This window comes from Buteo buteo, chromosome 23, assembly GCF_964188355.1.
Source record: "Buteo buteo chromosome 23, bButBut1.hap1.1, whole genome shotgun sequence".
NCBI classification, from domain to species: domain Eukaryota; kingdom Metazoa; phylum Chordata; class Aves; order Accipitriformes; family Accipitridae; genus Buteo; species Buteo buteo.
In genome coordinates, this window is record NC_134193.1 from 11,306,795 (window position 1) to 11,324,051 (window position 17,257).

Sequence of the window (17,257 nt, forward strand, 5' to 3'; positions counted from 1 at the left end):
GAGGAGCATGGGAGAAGGATGCCACTGCTAAAATACAACATGCCAGAGGTTTTGCTGCAGATGGGGAACACCACTGCACGAACACTGCAGATCTGTCAACGCCTTGGGCCAGTTGAATAGGCAGAACATCAGATAGATGGTACACAAAACAAAAATACTTTATGAAGAATGTAGAAGCTAACAGGCACATCTTTGTATCATGGTCACATGGAGACTCCCCGTGAAAGAATCTGAAAACCTGTGACATCAGGCTTAGCTCAACATCAGATCCTGAATGAGACAAAACCGCTAGTTGCACTGAGCAAGGATGACCTGTTTCTCTCCCACATCCAAGGCAAATCTCAACCATCCATCCCTACAAACCTTTTCAACCTTTGTCCAGAGAGAGCTGACTTATGTGGAAGCCTGTCTTCATATGGGCACAAAAGTCTCCAGAACTCTGGTTACCAGCTCCCTGTGAACATACAACAGCAGTATCTGCTTGCTCTCCTTGCGCTGAAGACTATGAAGGCAACAGAGATTGAAAGAGCACTGTCCCAAGGCTGACTGCTGGTGAACACACCCTGTGGCTCCGTGATCATTATCATGAGGCTTGGGCACCATGGTATCATCCAGCAACACTAATTTGATTGGTGAATTAGACAAAGCACCCAATTTTGTGTTTACCCAAACTGCATGGGGGTTTTTTCCAGCTGTGAGGACTCAGAGAGTACCTGATTCAACGAAAGGTTGGAATGATGCAGATGGACAATGTCTGATAAAGGCAAACTAAATGCTGGCCTTTTTTAAAGCAAAATCAGTCTTACAGAGCAAGTTCATACTGAATCAGTAGTTCACCCCACAAGGCTGTGGCATTTTTGATCAGGAACCTGAAAGCTGGACTTAATGCACTGTCGGATCACAGCCTTGTGCAATTTCAATGCCTGCAGTGTCTTCTCCAGGCAGGATCCAAGGCTTTCACAGCCACTTTATACTGTCAGAGCAGATGGGGAAAATAAAAAAAATTCACATCTCATCTCTCAGACTCAAACAAGCACTTTAAAAAAGCTACTGATAAGATAATTCTGTGCTTCAGTAAGCCAGCCTAGAGTTATTAGTACTACAATCATTTTTAAAACATTACCTGCACTATACTATTTGCTTCAACGCCACACAGTAACACCAAAAGCAGGGTTAGCCTCAGAGAAAGACTTCCATAATAAACCTGTTTTCATTGACAAGTCAAGTGTATCACAAATATTTCAAATCATTTGGATCACCTATTAAACACTTTCCTTGAATTGTGGCTTCCAAAGACCTATACTTTAGCACTTAAAAGAAATATAGTTTCTGAGTAAAGTTATTAAAAAACATGATTGAGAAACTGGGAATAACAAATTAAAGTAACAAGAGTGATGAGAGACCATTTTATCTCCCAAGCAGACACAGAAGAAAGAAGCAAACAAGGCTGCAGTGGAATTTCTACGCCCAAGGCACTGTCACATTACTGTCATTCCCCCCACCCTCTTCCATCTTACTTTTATAATTCCAGTGGATGCTGGTCACTTGGATCTCCTGAGTTGGAATATATTCCTCAATAAATTTCTTTCCCTGCAGTCGGTGCCAGAGTGTGGTTTTCCCAGTGTTCCTGTCCCCTCGGATGACAATTTTCACTGGGGAAAAGAGTAAGCAGACAAATAAAGTTGATTAAAAACAAATCAAAGAATCCTGTGAAAAGCACGTTAACTTTTTGTAAGCATTATTCAGATGTAATTAGTTCTCCCATATTACACAGGCATGATGGGGTTTGTTAAAAAACATGAGTCTCAGCCATTAAAATTAATGTTTATTCAGCTACTCTCTCTAGTACAGCAGAACAAACCAACATCAAGATTGAATCTTCAGAATCTGTAGAACGTCAGTCAGCTAAGTCTCTGCTCCGTCCATCCTCCTGCCTTCTCTACCTAGCGCTTATTCCCACTCTGCCATACCCTATTGCTTTGCTAGCATTTTATGCCAAGCTTCTCCTTCAATTGCCTCCTCTATCATTCCCATTTCTCCTTAAACACTTCTAATTCCTTGAGAAAATAGAATCATAGAATCATTTAGGTTGGAAAGGACCTTTAAGATCATGGAGTCCAACCATTAACCTAACACTGCCAAGTCCACCACTAAACCACGTCCCTAAGCACCACATCTACATGTCTTAAATCCCTCCAGGGATGGCAACTCAACCACTTCCCTGGGCAGCCTGTTCCAATGCTTGACAACCCTTTTGGTGAAGGAATTTTTCCCAATATCCAGTCTAAACTTCCCCTGGCGCAACTTGAGGCCATTTCCTCTTGTCCTATTGCTTGTTACTTGGAGAAGAGACTGACCCCCACCTTGCTACAATCTCCTTTTAGGTAGTTGTAGAGAGTGATAAGGTCTCCCCTCAGCCTCCTACTTGCCTCCTAGACCGAGCTGCCCACTGAAACCTTAAGGACCAGTTCTCAGCTGAGCCAATAGGCAGGGTCCTGCATTCAGAGGTGCTGCTCCCTATGTCCCACAGGGGTGTGACTCTGAACCCCAGCACTGGTGAAACCGTTCTTCTGGGATGGTGTAGGGAGAGCTGAGAGGCAGTTTCTGGTGAACATCACCGCAAACTTAAGCTGTCACTGCTCTCAGCTATCCCTAACTTTCTTGCACTGGGGCAGCATCCTCTTTTCCAGGGGAAGCAGAACAAGACTGTGTATTGCTTCAGCTGCTCCAGCTCAGAGCCTAGACAGTCTCAGATGAGAAGGCAAACCTTGGCGGGGACAAGGGGCAAGGTAGTTTACGGTCACAGGGGTCTATCTTAAACTGCCCCTGTGATGGCCACAGTTTGATTAAAATTAAATCAAAATCAGTCTACCTAACATGCATTAGAAACAAGCTAAACTGAGCCAAAACAAGCATGCCCCTTTGGGGACATAAACTCACTTAAATAACAGTGAAATAAAACCAAGAGACACTGAATCTCTGTGGGTCCTCCATGTGTCAGAGAGACACTCTCTACCACAGGAGCCAGCCCTTAGCTGGTTTTAGGTGCAGGTGTAGTCATGGCACTCAGCAAAGGCATTCTCAGAAACTGCAGTCTCAGGTAAAGGTACAACAGCTCTGCTTCCACCAACTGGCCTCACACCCAGCTGCTGAGGCCACTCAGCTGATCTACCACCACCTGCCTGTGCTTGTGCACATGTGCTTGTACCCACAGCAAGGAAAGTCAGTCAATGGAGAAACTCATTCAAACCCTCCCAAGGAAGTGTCAAAAATATCATAAACTTACACAACCTGGCAAAGCAAGGTAGCAATTAATATCATGAACTTTCCTGAGTCTACCCTAACGTTACTTTGTTCTTTCTGAAAACAGTATGTGTGGTTTTCTAAATTTTCTGTTCCATTACAGGATTTTTTTTTTAAATACCATCCTTGTTTTAAGTGGCAACCACAAGGCTATTGGGAAACGTAAGCTGACAAACAGAATTTTTATGCTTGTGTTTTGAATAGGAGCTATTATCCCCTAGAAAAATGGGCCACCTGGAGATATCTAATGGCAGATTCAGGTGATTAGCATTAGGTTGTGCATCATCATTTGGGCAAGGAAATCTCAGTCTGAAGGCTGCCTTCTGTTGTAACTCAGGAGTTATTGCAGGCATTTCAGAAAAAAGTCTAAGAGGTAAACTTTAAGGTAAAACAGACAACATATACAAAGTCTGGGGAAGAGTTTTGTCCGGTGAAATTTTGTGCTGCAGTTCCACTGTGCTTTTGTTGTTGTACACTGAAAGGTACTGCTTTTATTCTTTTACAAAGTTACTTATTAAAATAGCAAAAGGATAAAAAAGGCAAAAATGAACTTCGTATTTATAGGCTGAATTCACTTACAGGTCCCAGAGCAACTCTGCAGACAACAAACCATTTCCTGCATTTCCTGTCGCCCTGTGTGTGATTCTGCTTCCTACTTACAGACGGTGAAACAATCAATGGAGGATTCCTTTGATATTTGTGAATTAATGCAGCAAGTCCAAGGCATAGAGAGAATGAGATTCCATTTGTCCCCTTTAAACCCCAAGCCTTTCTAAATGCTCTCACTGCCTACCTTAGTGTTTTAAAATTCACATTCCCCCATGAAGTGCAGCAGGAGATACCAAAACAGTGAGCTTTAAGGGACAAACAGGCCTTTCCTTAAACAGTTAGGCTGCTCTCAAGGCACACTTTCAGGATCCCTCCCAGATGACTTAACTGTGAGCTCTCCCTACAAGGGGCAATCTTATCTCCCCCCAGGACTTTCCTAGTGCCAACAGTGTTATTTATGCAGCTACATATTGAGTTGTATCAAGGAACTGAACTGATTCATCTTCAGTTTTCTTCTCTAGCTCAAGTGCCCAGATGCATGAGCTGTAGGAGCAGCACACAGGAGGCATGGCTGGAGTGGCATGGAGATGACCCCCACCCCTGAGCAGCTCACATTTAGATCAATGTAGGGTGCTTGTGGCACCACATGCTCAGTTTGAACAGGTCCAACGGCCCTTTCCAGCTTCAGCACTCTCCATGTTAGGATCTCTTTCCTCCTACATAATGCATGAGTTTTCACTGACTTTTTTCCTGAAGAAAGAAAAAGTTTAAAAACAGAACAGGAAGAAGGCAGGTGATGTAAATAATTTTTAGCAAAACAAAGTCTGTATTTGGGACTTCGGCTGGGGCAGGTCAACTCAATGACAGGCATCTCCAATACAGGAAGAGCTAAGTGAGCTTCAGGGCACAGCCACATCACAGGCCTGGCCTGTGTACGAATGTGGAAAGAGGACCAGTATTTATGGGTGAGGTTACCTATGGGACAGTAACAATTACTGCCTTAATTTGATTTTAAGTTAAATCAGTTCTTACTGCAAACAGCCATAGGTTTGTAGCAAAGACAGGAGAATTATCTGTGGGAAGAAGGGTAGGGATGGGGAATAGATCAAGATGTGAGAAAAAGCTAAACAAATCACTTTATTCATATTCTCACTGCATCAGGAAAAATAGAGGGATTTCCATTCTCCAGATGGGGAAAGAGAAGCAGAGCAATGAAGATACAGGCCCAGAGAGCAGGTCTCAGACCAACTCAGAACTAGAAATCAGGAATTCCCAGCTCTGCCCATATTCTTCCAGGACACTGCAGCAACTAAGGATGTCAGACCCCACAACAAAGATCCCCAAACTCCTCTGCTAATAATCCCCATATGGAGGGTCATAACCTTGCCCTCATTAAGGTCATTGGGACTGTGGCTACAAGGCTGCAATTCAAATGCTTTAAGCTGGTTCTGCTGCCAAAAGAAGCACACCTGATCTGCAGACACCCCAAGCACACTTCCTGGGGGGCATAGGCCAGAGAGCAAAGCAGGTTTGCCACATGTTGAACAAATGCCTGTGTTAGCCGCAGGAGAAAACAAGAGAAGGTGGGAAACAGCAGGAAGAGGGGAAGCATTTCTGTTGGGAGTAGTGCTGAATGAAAATACTTAACAAAACTACAATCAGAGCCTGGGAATTACTACTCTCAAACAACACAAAAGAAGTAAGGACTATAATGCTTACCAAAAGGATACCTGGTATTAATTAAGTTCTGTCTTTTAAAGCACATTTTAGGCAGAAAAGTAATAAGGGGAGGGACTGGAGGGAATTCTTGGAGCTACTGACTTTGGTATTTCAGCACTGGTGACTGTTCAGGGCAGGCCTGCAGCTCACGAGGAGAGCAGCCCATGCTCCAGGCACACAGAGCAGTGGGGTTTGTCGAGTGGTGCGCACACTGGATGCAGCATTAAGAATAAAGTCCAGAGCAGAAGGCGTACCGTGTTCTGGGGAATAGGACAGATGGATCTGAACCTTTAGCACTTCCATGTCTTTTGCTCCTGTCATTGATCATCAATGGGTAACTCCCAGGGAATCCTCTTGCCAGTGTAACCCAGCCAGAACTGTTAATTTCACCCTTGTTTGCCCATCCTTGCCTTTCATAAACTTTTGCATTTGTGTAACCTGTTGCTGGTACTTCCTTCTGTAATTTGTCTTGTAATTTGTTCAAACAAGCACTGCTGCAAAAGGAACGAGATCCACAGATCCATGTTGCTCTCTCCACCAAGCCTACTTGCTCTGGCCTCTGCTACCTTCCCCGGGCCAGCACAGCTATCTGAATGGTGACGCAGCAGACCTGATCCAAGTTCAGGACATCCCAAGCAGGAAAAAAAGAGCAAGTTTTCACAAAGATTGGTTCCCCATACTTGGAACCATGATCTCCCATAAACACCCAAGCCATTACATATACGGTACAGAACCACATCATTTTAATCTCTGCACCTTCCATAGTGCTCAGGGAACTCTGGTGTTATTTGGGCCACAGCACATAAAACACAGGAGCTCCGTGTGGATGATAAAAGAGAGCAAATAAGGAGCGTGTGTTCTGGGAATGCAGTATGAAAATGCTTTTGTTTTGAAATAGGATGTCCCATGCAGAGGAAGTGACTGCTGCCGAGGGCTAACACTGGCCTTTGCTCTCATAATTTCATTAGAAATCTAAACCTACCCACCCTGCAACACTCTTCCTTTTGAAAACGTAACTGAGTGGGAGAGAGACCATCAAACCAAATCATTTTGGTTCAACTTAGAGGTGCATACTATCCAGTGCTTGCAATCCTCAGTGCCACTAAAACACCACACAATCTTCAGTATCACCTCAAATGCAGGGGCTGTCCAGTTACAAAATGTACTGGACAGCTGTGAAGGCTGGCACAGCATGGCCTGTCCTGAGCCCTGCAGCGAGGCACCAAGAGCCAGGTGACAAGGCCCATGTCCCAGCCATTTGCTGCCCACTTTATCAGCAAGCAACCCAAGGCATTCTTGGCACACTAAATATATTTCTGGGAAGGAAACAGGCTTCAGTTCATTATCAGTAATGGTCTATGAAAGCAAGGAAAACATTTCTGTAAAACCAGTCATCACAACACCATTTGGTTTAGGTTTAGGCAACTCCTGGGGAACGGAGGAGTTTAAAGATGTATGTGTGTTAATGGTGGCTACTAAACACATTTTGCACTCCTCTGCTGAATGTCATGTATTTGCTAAGAAAGGAGCATTGGCAATGCATAGAACTTGCAGCTCTGCCCTTCCTGAGCAATGACCCTTGTAATGACATTCCTTCAGAGCCCACCTTCAACTGAGACCACCTCACCGTGCTGGAACCTACCCCAACTATCCAGTGCCATGGCTATGCAGAGTGCTCGAAGCCCTTTCGTAAGCCTGCCCATACCTCATATAAATATTATATAACAGCAATCCTGGGAAGAGTTACTATGGAGATTGGAAAGCTTCCCTTAAGGCAGTGACAAAAAGCTGCAGTTTTATTCCAGATACGAAAGCAGTAACTAGAACACATATCCTGGTAAGACAGAGCACAAACCAAAAAGCTTTCCCGAGGCTTTTGGTAATGAGACAAAAAGCAGCAAAGCTACAGTTGGTAGTTCAGCTGTTGGCATTTTTGGCCTTGCTGTATTAATGGCAAGCAGGTACACATCCACGCAGGTTCGTCAATGCAGTTAGTCAACACGTAACAAAGAGTTGGCCCCATCGACTGCTGTGCCAGCAGGATGCAGCTGATCCATACTGTCCACAGCACAAACGTTCACTGTCTGAAAAGTCAACCCCTTTCTCCTACATAATTCACATGCCGGTATTAGCTACCTGATCTCAAACGTACCAGTGAAGCACATGGATATGTTCTGGTCTGTGGGCTGCATGAAGCCTCTGCACAGATCGATAGCCTTTAACTAGCAGATCTCCAGGTACATGTTTAATGACGCAGTGCTGTATTCCAAGGCAGAATAATCCTCACCCTCCATCTCTCGCTGGAAATCAAGTCTCTTAACAATAACACCGTGCTTCTGTTCACATTCATGACTGCTTGCTAAGACACTAATTTTCTAAATTAAGTACTACTGGCATATCTAATAGATGTGCTATGGATAAAGGCATCTATGCTCTCCCTTGTAAAGCAAAGAGCTTCAAAACATATCAGTTCAAAAGCACAGTCAATAGTGATAGTACTAAACAAAGCAAAAAAAGCCCCAAGCCTCAAAGTGTTAACCTTTCCCTTCACTTTGTTTCAGATTAAGATCTAACATAAGATCTATTCCTCCAACACTTGTGCCTTCACAGAAATTATTCAGTGCCATGTTTACAAATCAGTCTCTCTCCCAACTGCCAATCTCTCGGCCTTCTGCAATCTGACTTCACTGCCTGCCTGGATCCACACAGATGACCTGGTACTCGCAGTGCTCTCTGGTACCACCTCTATTTTCAGCAAGGATGACATAACTACCATCCCCGTCTCACAACTGTTAGTTTGGGATGTATTTCACATACTTGCAGTGCCCTCCTGAAACATTATTTTAGAAATAACCTTTACTGAGCTTCAAGGGAAGAACACAACCATAAGCCTCAAGACTGAAAGGAAAAAAATTCTGAAAATGTTCCCTGAGAAATGAGCGAACATATCAGTTGCAGCAAAGACAGTCAGAATGAAATTATGTGCCACGGGCACATAAAGGCATACATCACTCACCTTTTATTAAAGCCTGGCAGGCCAGAGCTTTTTTCAATAGACCCTTATCGTATAACCACTAGAGCTTAATTACAAATACCATTATCCTGGGCTGTAGGGAAGGTCACCCACACGCTCAGAGGAGTTACTCCCTTGATGCTTTAACTGACAAAAATTGATTTACAAGGAACTCTCTCTTGTGCCACAGTCAGCGGAAAGCAGGCAGCTGTTCAGGACATCTGCTGACTGGGGACACTGCTGCACTACAGGTTCCCAAGTCCCACACGGAAAGATAAAAGTTTCCCATCCCTTACTCCTCCCACACTTCCACAAGCTCTAACGTTTAATTGCAAACTTGGCTTTGGGCGAATACTGGCAAAAGCACCACCACGCACAAGGAAAGCATATGTGTTTCACAGTCCCACCGGGGTCCCCGGGCACGCTACGGCACACTATGGGGCATCAGACGGGACGGACCGATGCGGCTGGCCTCCCACCCGGGGCCGGCTGTGCCCCCCGACAGACCCCCCGAAACTGGGCTCCGACTCACTGTTATACTGGACTCCCTTGGCAAACCTCCTCTGCAGAGCCTGGTTCATGGACTGCAGCCCCGCGGGGATATTCTTGTCTCTGACCGGAGTCTGGTCCGAGCCCACCAGCTTCTTCAGGGCCGAGAACATCTTTCTGGTCCCACACCTGCACCACCACCTCCAGGAAAAGGGCTGCTGCTCCGGGGCTCAGGGGCAGGGCGGCCCCGGAGGGGGCATAGGGGGAGGGCACGGCTCGAGGGGGACGCGCGGGTAAATCAGGGCTGGGGCAGGACCGGCCCGGCCATGAGGGGCCTCCCGGGCTCGGCGGGGCGGAGGGAGGTGTGCGGGCTCGGCCCGGCCCGGCCCGGCCCGCCGCGGCGGGGGAGGGGGGCTCAGCCGGGGCCCCGCCGTCTGCCGGGAAGGGGGCGCTAACCGGGCATGGCCCGGGGCTGGGGCGGCGCGGGGGGAAGGGGGCGGTGGGGCCGGGGCGGCAGCTCAGCCCCGCCGGGCGCCAGCGCTCGGGGCCGGGCGCGGGGAGCGGAGGCAGCACGGGGCTCCCGCCGCCGCCGACGCCATCTTGCCTCTTCCGCCTCGCCTCCGGGGGACGGGGCGCGCGCGGCGCCGGCTACGGCGGCCGGCAGGGGCCAGCGAGGCGCGGAGCGCGGCCGGCGGCGGGGCCCGCATGGGTCCTGGGCCCGCCGGGCCGGGGCAGGCCGTGGGCGCGACCCCCAGGACTCCCTGTGACCCCTCCCCAAGGCCAACTGCAACCTGACGCTTCCAAGACCCCCGCAGTCCCCTCGTGTGACCCCACTAACTCCTGTCATCCCCTCCTGGGACCCCCATAGACCCCCCAAGACCCTCGCAATCCCCTCCTGTGAGCTTCATAGCCCCCCCGACACCCATAAACACTGTAACCCCCTTCTGGGACCTCTGTAGCTGCCCCATGACCCCCATAACCCCTATAATCCTGTCCTGGGGTCACCCCAGCATCCCTGCTACCCTCGCCCCCTGACATTTCTAATCCCCTCGTGGGACCTCCTCTGTAGCCCCCTGTGGTCCCCATAACCCCTGTAATCCCCTCCTGTGACGCTCATAACCCCATAATTCCTTCCTGTGACCCCTCAGGATCTCCTTTGACAGCCTGTAATCCCTTGCTGTACACCCCACGTAACCCTGCCATGATCGCCATCCCTCCCCATGATCCCTATCCCGGCCCACAACTGGGCCTCCTTCAGTCCCACCCCGACCGCGATGCAGCAGCAATTATTCACTTTTAGGGAGGAGCAAGCACCCTTTCCCCCCCTTGCTGACCCCTTCCCAGCTGCCCATCATCATCCCCTGGGAAATGGGGGGCCAAACCCCACCCAGCAGGATGCCCTGAGCCCCTCGGTGCCTCTGTTGGCCACCCCAGCACCGCATGGGTGGAGGGCAGCAGGCTGAGGAAGGGGCAGAGTCTCAGTGGGGAGCACCCAGCAGCCCCACAAAGGGGGGAACACCCCATCAGCGAGGACTCCACAGCATCCCCTGCTCCTCCTGGACCACCCACCCTGCTTCCCACCAGCTCGAGGATGGACACTGGGCTCATTGGTCACATTAGAGACATTTACTGCTGGAGGCATCTCCTGTGCTGCTGGCAGCTGCCAGCACACTCCTGCGGGACCCTGGTGCTGGGTGCCGGCAGCTTGTCCTCCACTCACATCAGTTTGACAGATGCAGAAACTCCTCATCCTCTGCAAGTGGAGAGACACACAAGGTGACGGACAGACCCGCAGACCCCCTCCTCGTCCCGCAGAGAGGCAGCGATGGTTGCTACTTCTCACTTTGTCCTTGCCATCAGTGATGCGGGAAGTGGTCTAGACCCTCCGTGCACCCCCATGCTGTCCTGGGTTGTCACTTGGTGTCCCAGCACCCGCTATGGTGGCATTAATGGACTTCATATTGGTGACAAGGATAATAAAAGATGGGCTCTTCCCTAAGACATGTTACTCTGGCCCCATCTCCCATCCATGGGGGCATGGTAAGCCCCCAGCTCCAGTCCCGCTGGGACCAGACTCGCCCAGGGCTGGCTGTGGTTGAAGACCCCTTAGCTTGCCCCTCTCTGTGGGAAGATTTCCCCTGTAATGCTCCTGAAAACCTGCTTGTCCATTCACCCGATGGCTGAGCAGTGCCTCTTGCGTCTCCCAAGGAGGTTCAATACAGAAACCCCTGCGCTGACTAGAGCTGTAGGGTCTGGAATGCGTCACACAGAGGGTACACCCCTGGCGGGGAGCCTGGTTTCATCCTTATTTGGTCTCAGGGTCCCTACACCCCCTGAAAATCTTTCAGTCACTCTTCTCTCACTGGCATACCCTGGCCAGGGGCTGTCGCCTCCGCTGCTCCCCACTGCACCCCAGCCTGCTTGGGGACTTTCTCCCTTTTATCAAGACCATTTTGAGAGTTCAGCTGTGGCCTCAGTACGTCTGCAGCCTATACAGTCCCCCTGTGTGATACTGTCTGTAGATTAATGACAATATTCCTCAGTCCATCAGAGTCCCTGACCCAGGACAGACCCATCCCAGGCACAGCATAAAACCATCCCAGACCCATCCCAGACTCATCCTGGACCTATGACAAACCCATCCCAGGCTTATCCCAGACCCAGGACAGACCCATCCTAGACCCATCCAGACCCAGGACAAACTCATCCCAGGCTTACCCCAGACCCAGGACAGACCCATCCTAGACCCATCCAGACCCAGGACAAACTCATCCCAGGCTTATCCCAGACCCAGGACAGACCCATCCTAGACCCATCCAGACCCAGGACAGACCCATCCCAAGACCCATCCCAGATCCAGGACAGCCCTGTCCCCATCCCAGGCAGACCCAGCACACCCAGACCCAGCCCAGAGCAGGACAGGAGATGGTGCAGGCTGCTGCCCTGGCTCCCCCAGCACAGCACAGTGTGGTGCAGGCAGGGTGTGGGCAGGGTGGGGGTACCTGCCAGCGGAGGAGCCCCACAGTACTCCTTGCACTCCTTCTCTGAGTAGAACTGGTTCCCGTTGCCCTTGCAGCCTCCGTAGCTGAACGTGATGCACTTGCCCTGAGCTGCGTCAAAGGCCCAGCGTGTCACCGGCTTCTGGCAGGGACCCTGGACAACAGGCAGCCTGCAGGCAGCTGTGGGGACAGGGGGCTGCTCTGAGGGCAGGGGTTTCAGAGCCCCCCACACCTCCCACATGGATGGTGGACATGTGGGGTTTGAGGCCACTCTTGGATCCCCTCTGATGCCTCAGCAAATGTGCCTCCCGTGCCCTCGCCCCGCCGGAATGTCTCCTGGTTGCCCTGCTCACCCTCCGTCCGGCAGGCCTGCAGGCACTCCTTCTCCGAGTAGAAGTTGTTGCCATTGCCCAGACAGCCGCCGTAGAGGAAGGTTTCACAGGCCATGGAGGAGGAGTTGTAGAAGAAGCGGGAGACCATCCCACTGCAGGGCCCAGAGTCCTGGCTCAGCCGGCACGAGTCTGCGGACAAGTGTGGCACGGGCTGTCACAGGCAAACGGGGATGCAGGGCAGGGGGACGCCCAATGCAGCTCCCCTCCCCTGGGACATACCTTCCTTATTGCCAATGTAAGGGGGCAGGGGTCCCGTGGCTGAGCCCTCCTCGGGGGGCAGGACTGCTCTCCGTGCCCTCTGCACGGGGAAGGAAGCACAGACCTGCAGTCAGCCCCTGCCTGTGGGATCTGCTGCCCACCCCATTGCCCCTGGGCCTCTGCTGCCCCCAGGATGGGCTATGTCAGGGGCAGCTCTGCTGGGTGCTGCAGCCCGTGCAGGCTCCAGCGGTCCTCGGTGCCCCAGCACATCTCCAGTCATTGATCTGCGGTCAACAGGCTGTGATCCCTCCACACCTCATGGTCTTCTCAGCCCTGTGCTCATCCTGTGTGGGGGCCAGGATCATATGTTGTGGATAAAGATACCCACAGTGTCCCAGTCATGCCCTGTGCTGGGGACGTGTCCCTGCTTTTGCTGATGCAAGGTGGTGTGTTACCTGCTCTCAAGTCAACAGGGTTGTTTCTCCTATGAAAGTCCCATCCCCTCTTGAAAATCTTTCTAAACTCAAGCGTGTGAGATTGGGAGGCGCTAAGTGATTGTAGCCAAAGGACCAGTGGGGTGCTGAGCTGCCTTCCCATCCCTAGAGAGGGGATCTATAGCCTGGCTGGGATACCCACAGGTAGGCAAGGAACAAGGAGACACCAGGCTCCGCATGCAGGAGCTTTCACCCCACGAAAAAATCAGACTAGGAAAGAGCCATTGCCTTCTGCTTGGAAATGAGCCCTAGTTCCCACCTGACCCCCAGGACCCTCACCCTGCAGCCTGCACCTGCCTGTCCCCCTGTTCTCGCAGGCAAAGCCTGTCAGTGGAGATGAAAGAGCATCTCCCAATGTGTCCTGCCCACGGAGCCTGGTCCCTAGACACAGGGTCTCCAGTGGGTTTGGCTTGGAGGGAATGTCCCCAGCCTTGATCCATCTCAGGAAGTCCCAGCTGGACCACTTACCTGGGGGGCAGTTGCAGTCTCCTGAGGAACACATTCACCTGGCCCAGATGACAGGAAAGAAGATCAGCAGCATGAGAGGGGAGGCATTCTGACAAACTCATCTCACTGTGGTCCTGTACCATGCACACACAGGACGCCAAGGAAGGGGACGCCCTCCCAGTTTCACCCCAACTTTCTTCCCCTCTTGCTTCTTTCCACCTCCCACTCACAGGAGCATCACCGTAAAATCCCCACACCCACCTGCATCATGCTAGCACCTTCTGAACCCCAGGCTGAGCAAGGAACTCCTCAGGTCTTGGGAGTACCCAGCCATGGGGAGCAGTCATGAGTGTCCCTGGTAGTCCTGTGCCCACGTCCTAGCACAGCGTTGTGGGTGCATTGACCTGACAGCCCAGCAAGGACCCCACCGACTGGAAGCTCATGGAAGCCTGACTGATATGTGGCCATATCTCCTTCCCATCCCATCCTACCAAAGCCCTTGTCTCTCCTCTTTCCATCCTGACCATCCCCCCATCTCCCCAGCCTCACACACCAAGAAGGAGCAGCCCCAGTGCACCAGCATGTTGGGGGAACAGGCAGCAGGAAAGGCATGTGGTGGGTGGGTTACCTCTGTTGGCCAGGATGAAGATGGAGTCTGCAGGGATGCCCATCTCCAGAGCCAGCTGCTGGAAAGCATCAATGAGGTCCTTCCGCAGCTCTGGATTCCTCCCTGGGCAAGGGAACAGGCTGTGAGTGGGGTTGGCATGGGAGGGGGTCTGCATGCAGCCCCTCAACCACCCATCAACCCGCAGAGCTAAAGCAGCTGCAGGAAGGCCCAGTATCAGCCTCCTGGTCCTTCCCAGCCTCTCCTCCATTATTCTTGACCAACCTTGACCAAGGGTTTGGACAAAGTGGTTTAATGTTTCTCAGTCATGAAAGACAGCATCTCCTGCCACTTCAGGGCCTCGGTTTCTTTCAAGCAGATATTGCCACCTCCATCCCAAACAACAGGCTAGTCTGGACATTCATTGTGTTATGTGGCTCTAAGCTGAGCCATAAGACTCAACCTCTGCTGTGCTGAAGATGAGCTGGTCCAACGCACCACTTCCAAAGCCATGGTCAGTTCCCTCAAGGCCAAGGGACCTGAGGAACCCTTGGGTGGTGTTTCTGAGCTGCACTGAGAGCATCCAGAGCCTGCTTGCCCACATGTGCCATAGCCAGACATACCATACAGCTTCAGGGTAGTGCTTGGGCCAAAACTACTTTCTTTCTTCATCAGAATGACAGCATATTCTTCATAGTTGGTGCGGAGCACGTACGACCGGATAGACACATCCCATTCTGGGTGAGACAGAGACACAAGGGACATCATTCCTGTCCCTCAGGGAGAAATGGGCAGTGTAAGACAGCCCCAGAGCTGGGGCCTGAAGTCAGGCAGCTAATTCAAGAAAATAGCTGATTTTGGGGAAGCAGACTCTGATACAACCCTGACTCCCTTTAGGCTCACCAGTGTCTTCTTAGTTGAGGGGATTGGAAACCAAGAGTTGCGGACAACTGAGATACCACCAACACTCCTGAACCATGGCTGGTGGGAGCCTGCCCCAGCCTGGGACCTTGGGGACAGGAGGTATCTGCTGGAACATCTCATAGTCCCATGCCTATGCAGGGACAGTGCTGAAACAGCTTCTTTCCCTCAACTTCACTCAATACTTTGGCTGGAAATGACACAAACTGTGGTGTGGCGTCTGAGCCCTGCTCTTGTGAACCCCTTCCCCAGCTGCCAGCTGTGCCCAGCGCTGGTTCCCATCACCCAGCCATGCTGCAGCTCTTGGGGCTGAGCAGGTCGGCAGCGAGCCCAACTTACTGGGGTTATAGTAGGTGTATTTGCCAGGGGTGCTGGTTTTCTGGTACTCTCCCGAGACGTGTGTGCAGTCACCTTGCCTGGAGGGAGGAGGAAAACAATCAGCTGCTAGAAGTGATTGTTTTTCCTGGTTATTGCATGAAAATCATGTCTGGGCCACCAAGGCCATGGCATGGGAAGCTAGAAATCCTCCTGCCCAAGGCATTGGGTATTTCAGCCCAATCCAGCCCCTCCTCAGGGCTCTGATGCCAGCCAGAGCAAGCAACCCCCGTGTCTTGTCCCAGCCCCTGAGAGACAGAGCACCCCTGGGTGGCATGGCTTTGGAGGAGGCTCGAGCACCCACGGCAGTGCCCCATACCGCAGTCTGGTGCTGGCAGTGCTGATCTGGTCAGCGCTGGGGCCAGGGCCCAGCACCAGCGTGCCCATGCTGAATTTCTCCTTGTAGTTCTTCATCCATTTGCAGGTTGTGCCGATGGCGATGTCATACCACTTCCCATACATCTGCAGGGAGAAAAAAGGAACGTCTCCACCACGAGCCCTCTCCACTGAGGTGGGACATCTGGTTTTCTGCAGAGCTGAAATATTCATGTCCCAGAGAGCAACTGGGGGGCACAGGGTGCCAAGGCCAGAGCTGCTGCGGAATTTGGGAAGGAGATCAGCACCGAGCAGGACTTTCCTGGGTTCCCTAACCACCGGGCAGGGCTGGAGGCATCAGGCTGGCATCCCCCTGCGTGTCCCAGGGGAGCCCAGATCCAGGGACACGTGTGGGGCTGTGCAAAGCCTGGTGGGGGACAGGGCTGCCTGTGGGAGATCTCTCAGGCAGCCCGCATCCTGCATGAATCCTGTGCGCTGGGGCTGCCTGCGGGCCCTGCCCACACCTCTTAGGCTAGGCAGATCAACAGATGTCGCACAGGATTCATCTGTCCCAGCCACTCAGGCTCCAGCTGCCCTGCCTGGGCCTTTTCCAGGGTGAGGCCATCCCAAAGGCTGGTGCTGGCAGGCTGGCACCCCCTGACCAGCACCCAGGGAGGGCCACACTGCCAACACCTGTCCTACACAGCCTGACATGGGCATAGATAATATCACCCTTCCTTCTGGATGAAAATGAAATAAAGCTTTCCCCCATCCCTTCTGCCCCCAGAATTAAGGGACCACAAGCTGCTGTTACCTGCTCGGCCTCAAAATTCTCCTGCACTTGGATATCCTCATCCTGGTCCCTGATGGGGGTTCCACTGGCCACAGTGAAGAGGAGGAGGGAAAGGAGACCCCACAACATCATGGCTGGTGGCTTCGGAGTGCCGCTGAGCCCCAGCATGCAGTGGGATCCCGGACTCTGCACTGTCCCCACTGCGCAGCAGTGTGACCTTCAGACCGCAGCCAGTGGGGCTGGCCAGCCTGGCTGGGGGGGGCCTGCCAGGGGGGGCATGGGGCAGCTGGTGGCCCTGCATGGCCCAGGCCATGTGGCCCTGGGGCTCACTGCTGCCCTCAGCAGCGGTGGGGATTTGCAGAGAGCTGGCGTGGGGTGCAGGAGGGGAGGTGAGCATCCTCCCGCCGTGGCAGGCTGAGCTCCTCACCCTCGCCTGTTTCTACACTACCACTTGGTCCAGACACAGGGCCAGGACCTGTCTGTCTCCTTTATTCTACCTTGTGATTCATATTCCTGCCCTGGCATTCTGCAGAGAGCCCTGACGGTGCCCCCAGCCCTGGCAGACCAGTCTGACCCTGCAGAGAGGAGAGGACTGAGGGGTCCCCTGCGCTCACCCCAGGCTGCCTAATCCTGAGTAGTGTCTGTA

General features: G+C 51.9%; 2 protein-coding genes across 3 annotated transcripts in view; both read right to left on the bottom strand.

Moving 5' to 3' along the window:
• The window catches only part of RABL6 (RAB, member RAS oncogene family like 6), a 60,447-nt gene extending 50,775 nt beyond the window's left edge, over window positions 1-9,672 (bottom strand). For both annotated transcript variants that reach the window (XM_075054593.1, XM_075054592.1), the window contains exons 1-2: window positions 9,117-9,672; window positions 1,518-1,652 (exon numbers count right to left, since the gene is read on the bottom strand). In XM_075054593.1, the coding sequence (XP_074910694.1) occupies window positions 1,518-1,652; window positions 9,117-9,246 (265 nt within the window). In that variant the 5' untranslated portion in view covers window positions 9,247-9,672. The remainder of the gene's footprint in view (window positions 1-1,517; window positions 1,653-9,116) is intronic.
• A 1,005-nt stretch (window positions 9,673-10,677) lies between these two features.
• On the bottom strand, window positions 10,678-16,864 carry AMBP (alpha-1-microglobulin/bikunin precursor). Its single transcript, XM_075055132.1, has 10 exons — window positions 16,633-16,864; window positions 15,823-15,965; window positions 15,468-15,544; window positions 14,831-14,944; window positions 14,232-14,333; window positions 13,625-13,662; window positions 12,684-12,762; window positions 12,426-12,593; window positions 12,076-12,252; window positions 10,678-10,826 (listed from the first exon to the last, which is right to left on the bottom strand). The coding sequence occupies exons 1-10, from the start codon at window positions 16,777-16,779 to the stop codon at window positions 10,795-10,797; spliced, it is 1,077 nt and encodes a 358-aa protein (XP_074911233.1). The 5' UTR covers window positions 16,780-16,864; the 3' UTR covers window positions 10,678-10,794.
• Window positions 16,865-17,257: the final 393 nt, after the last annotated feature.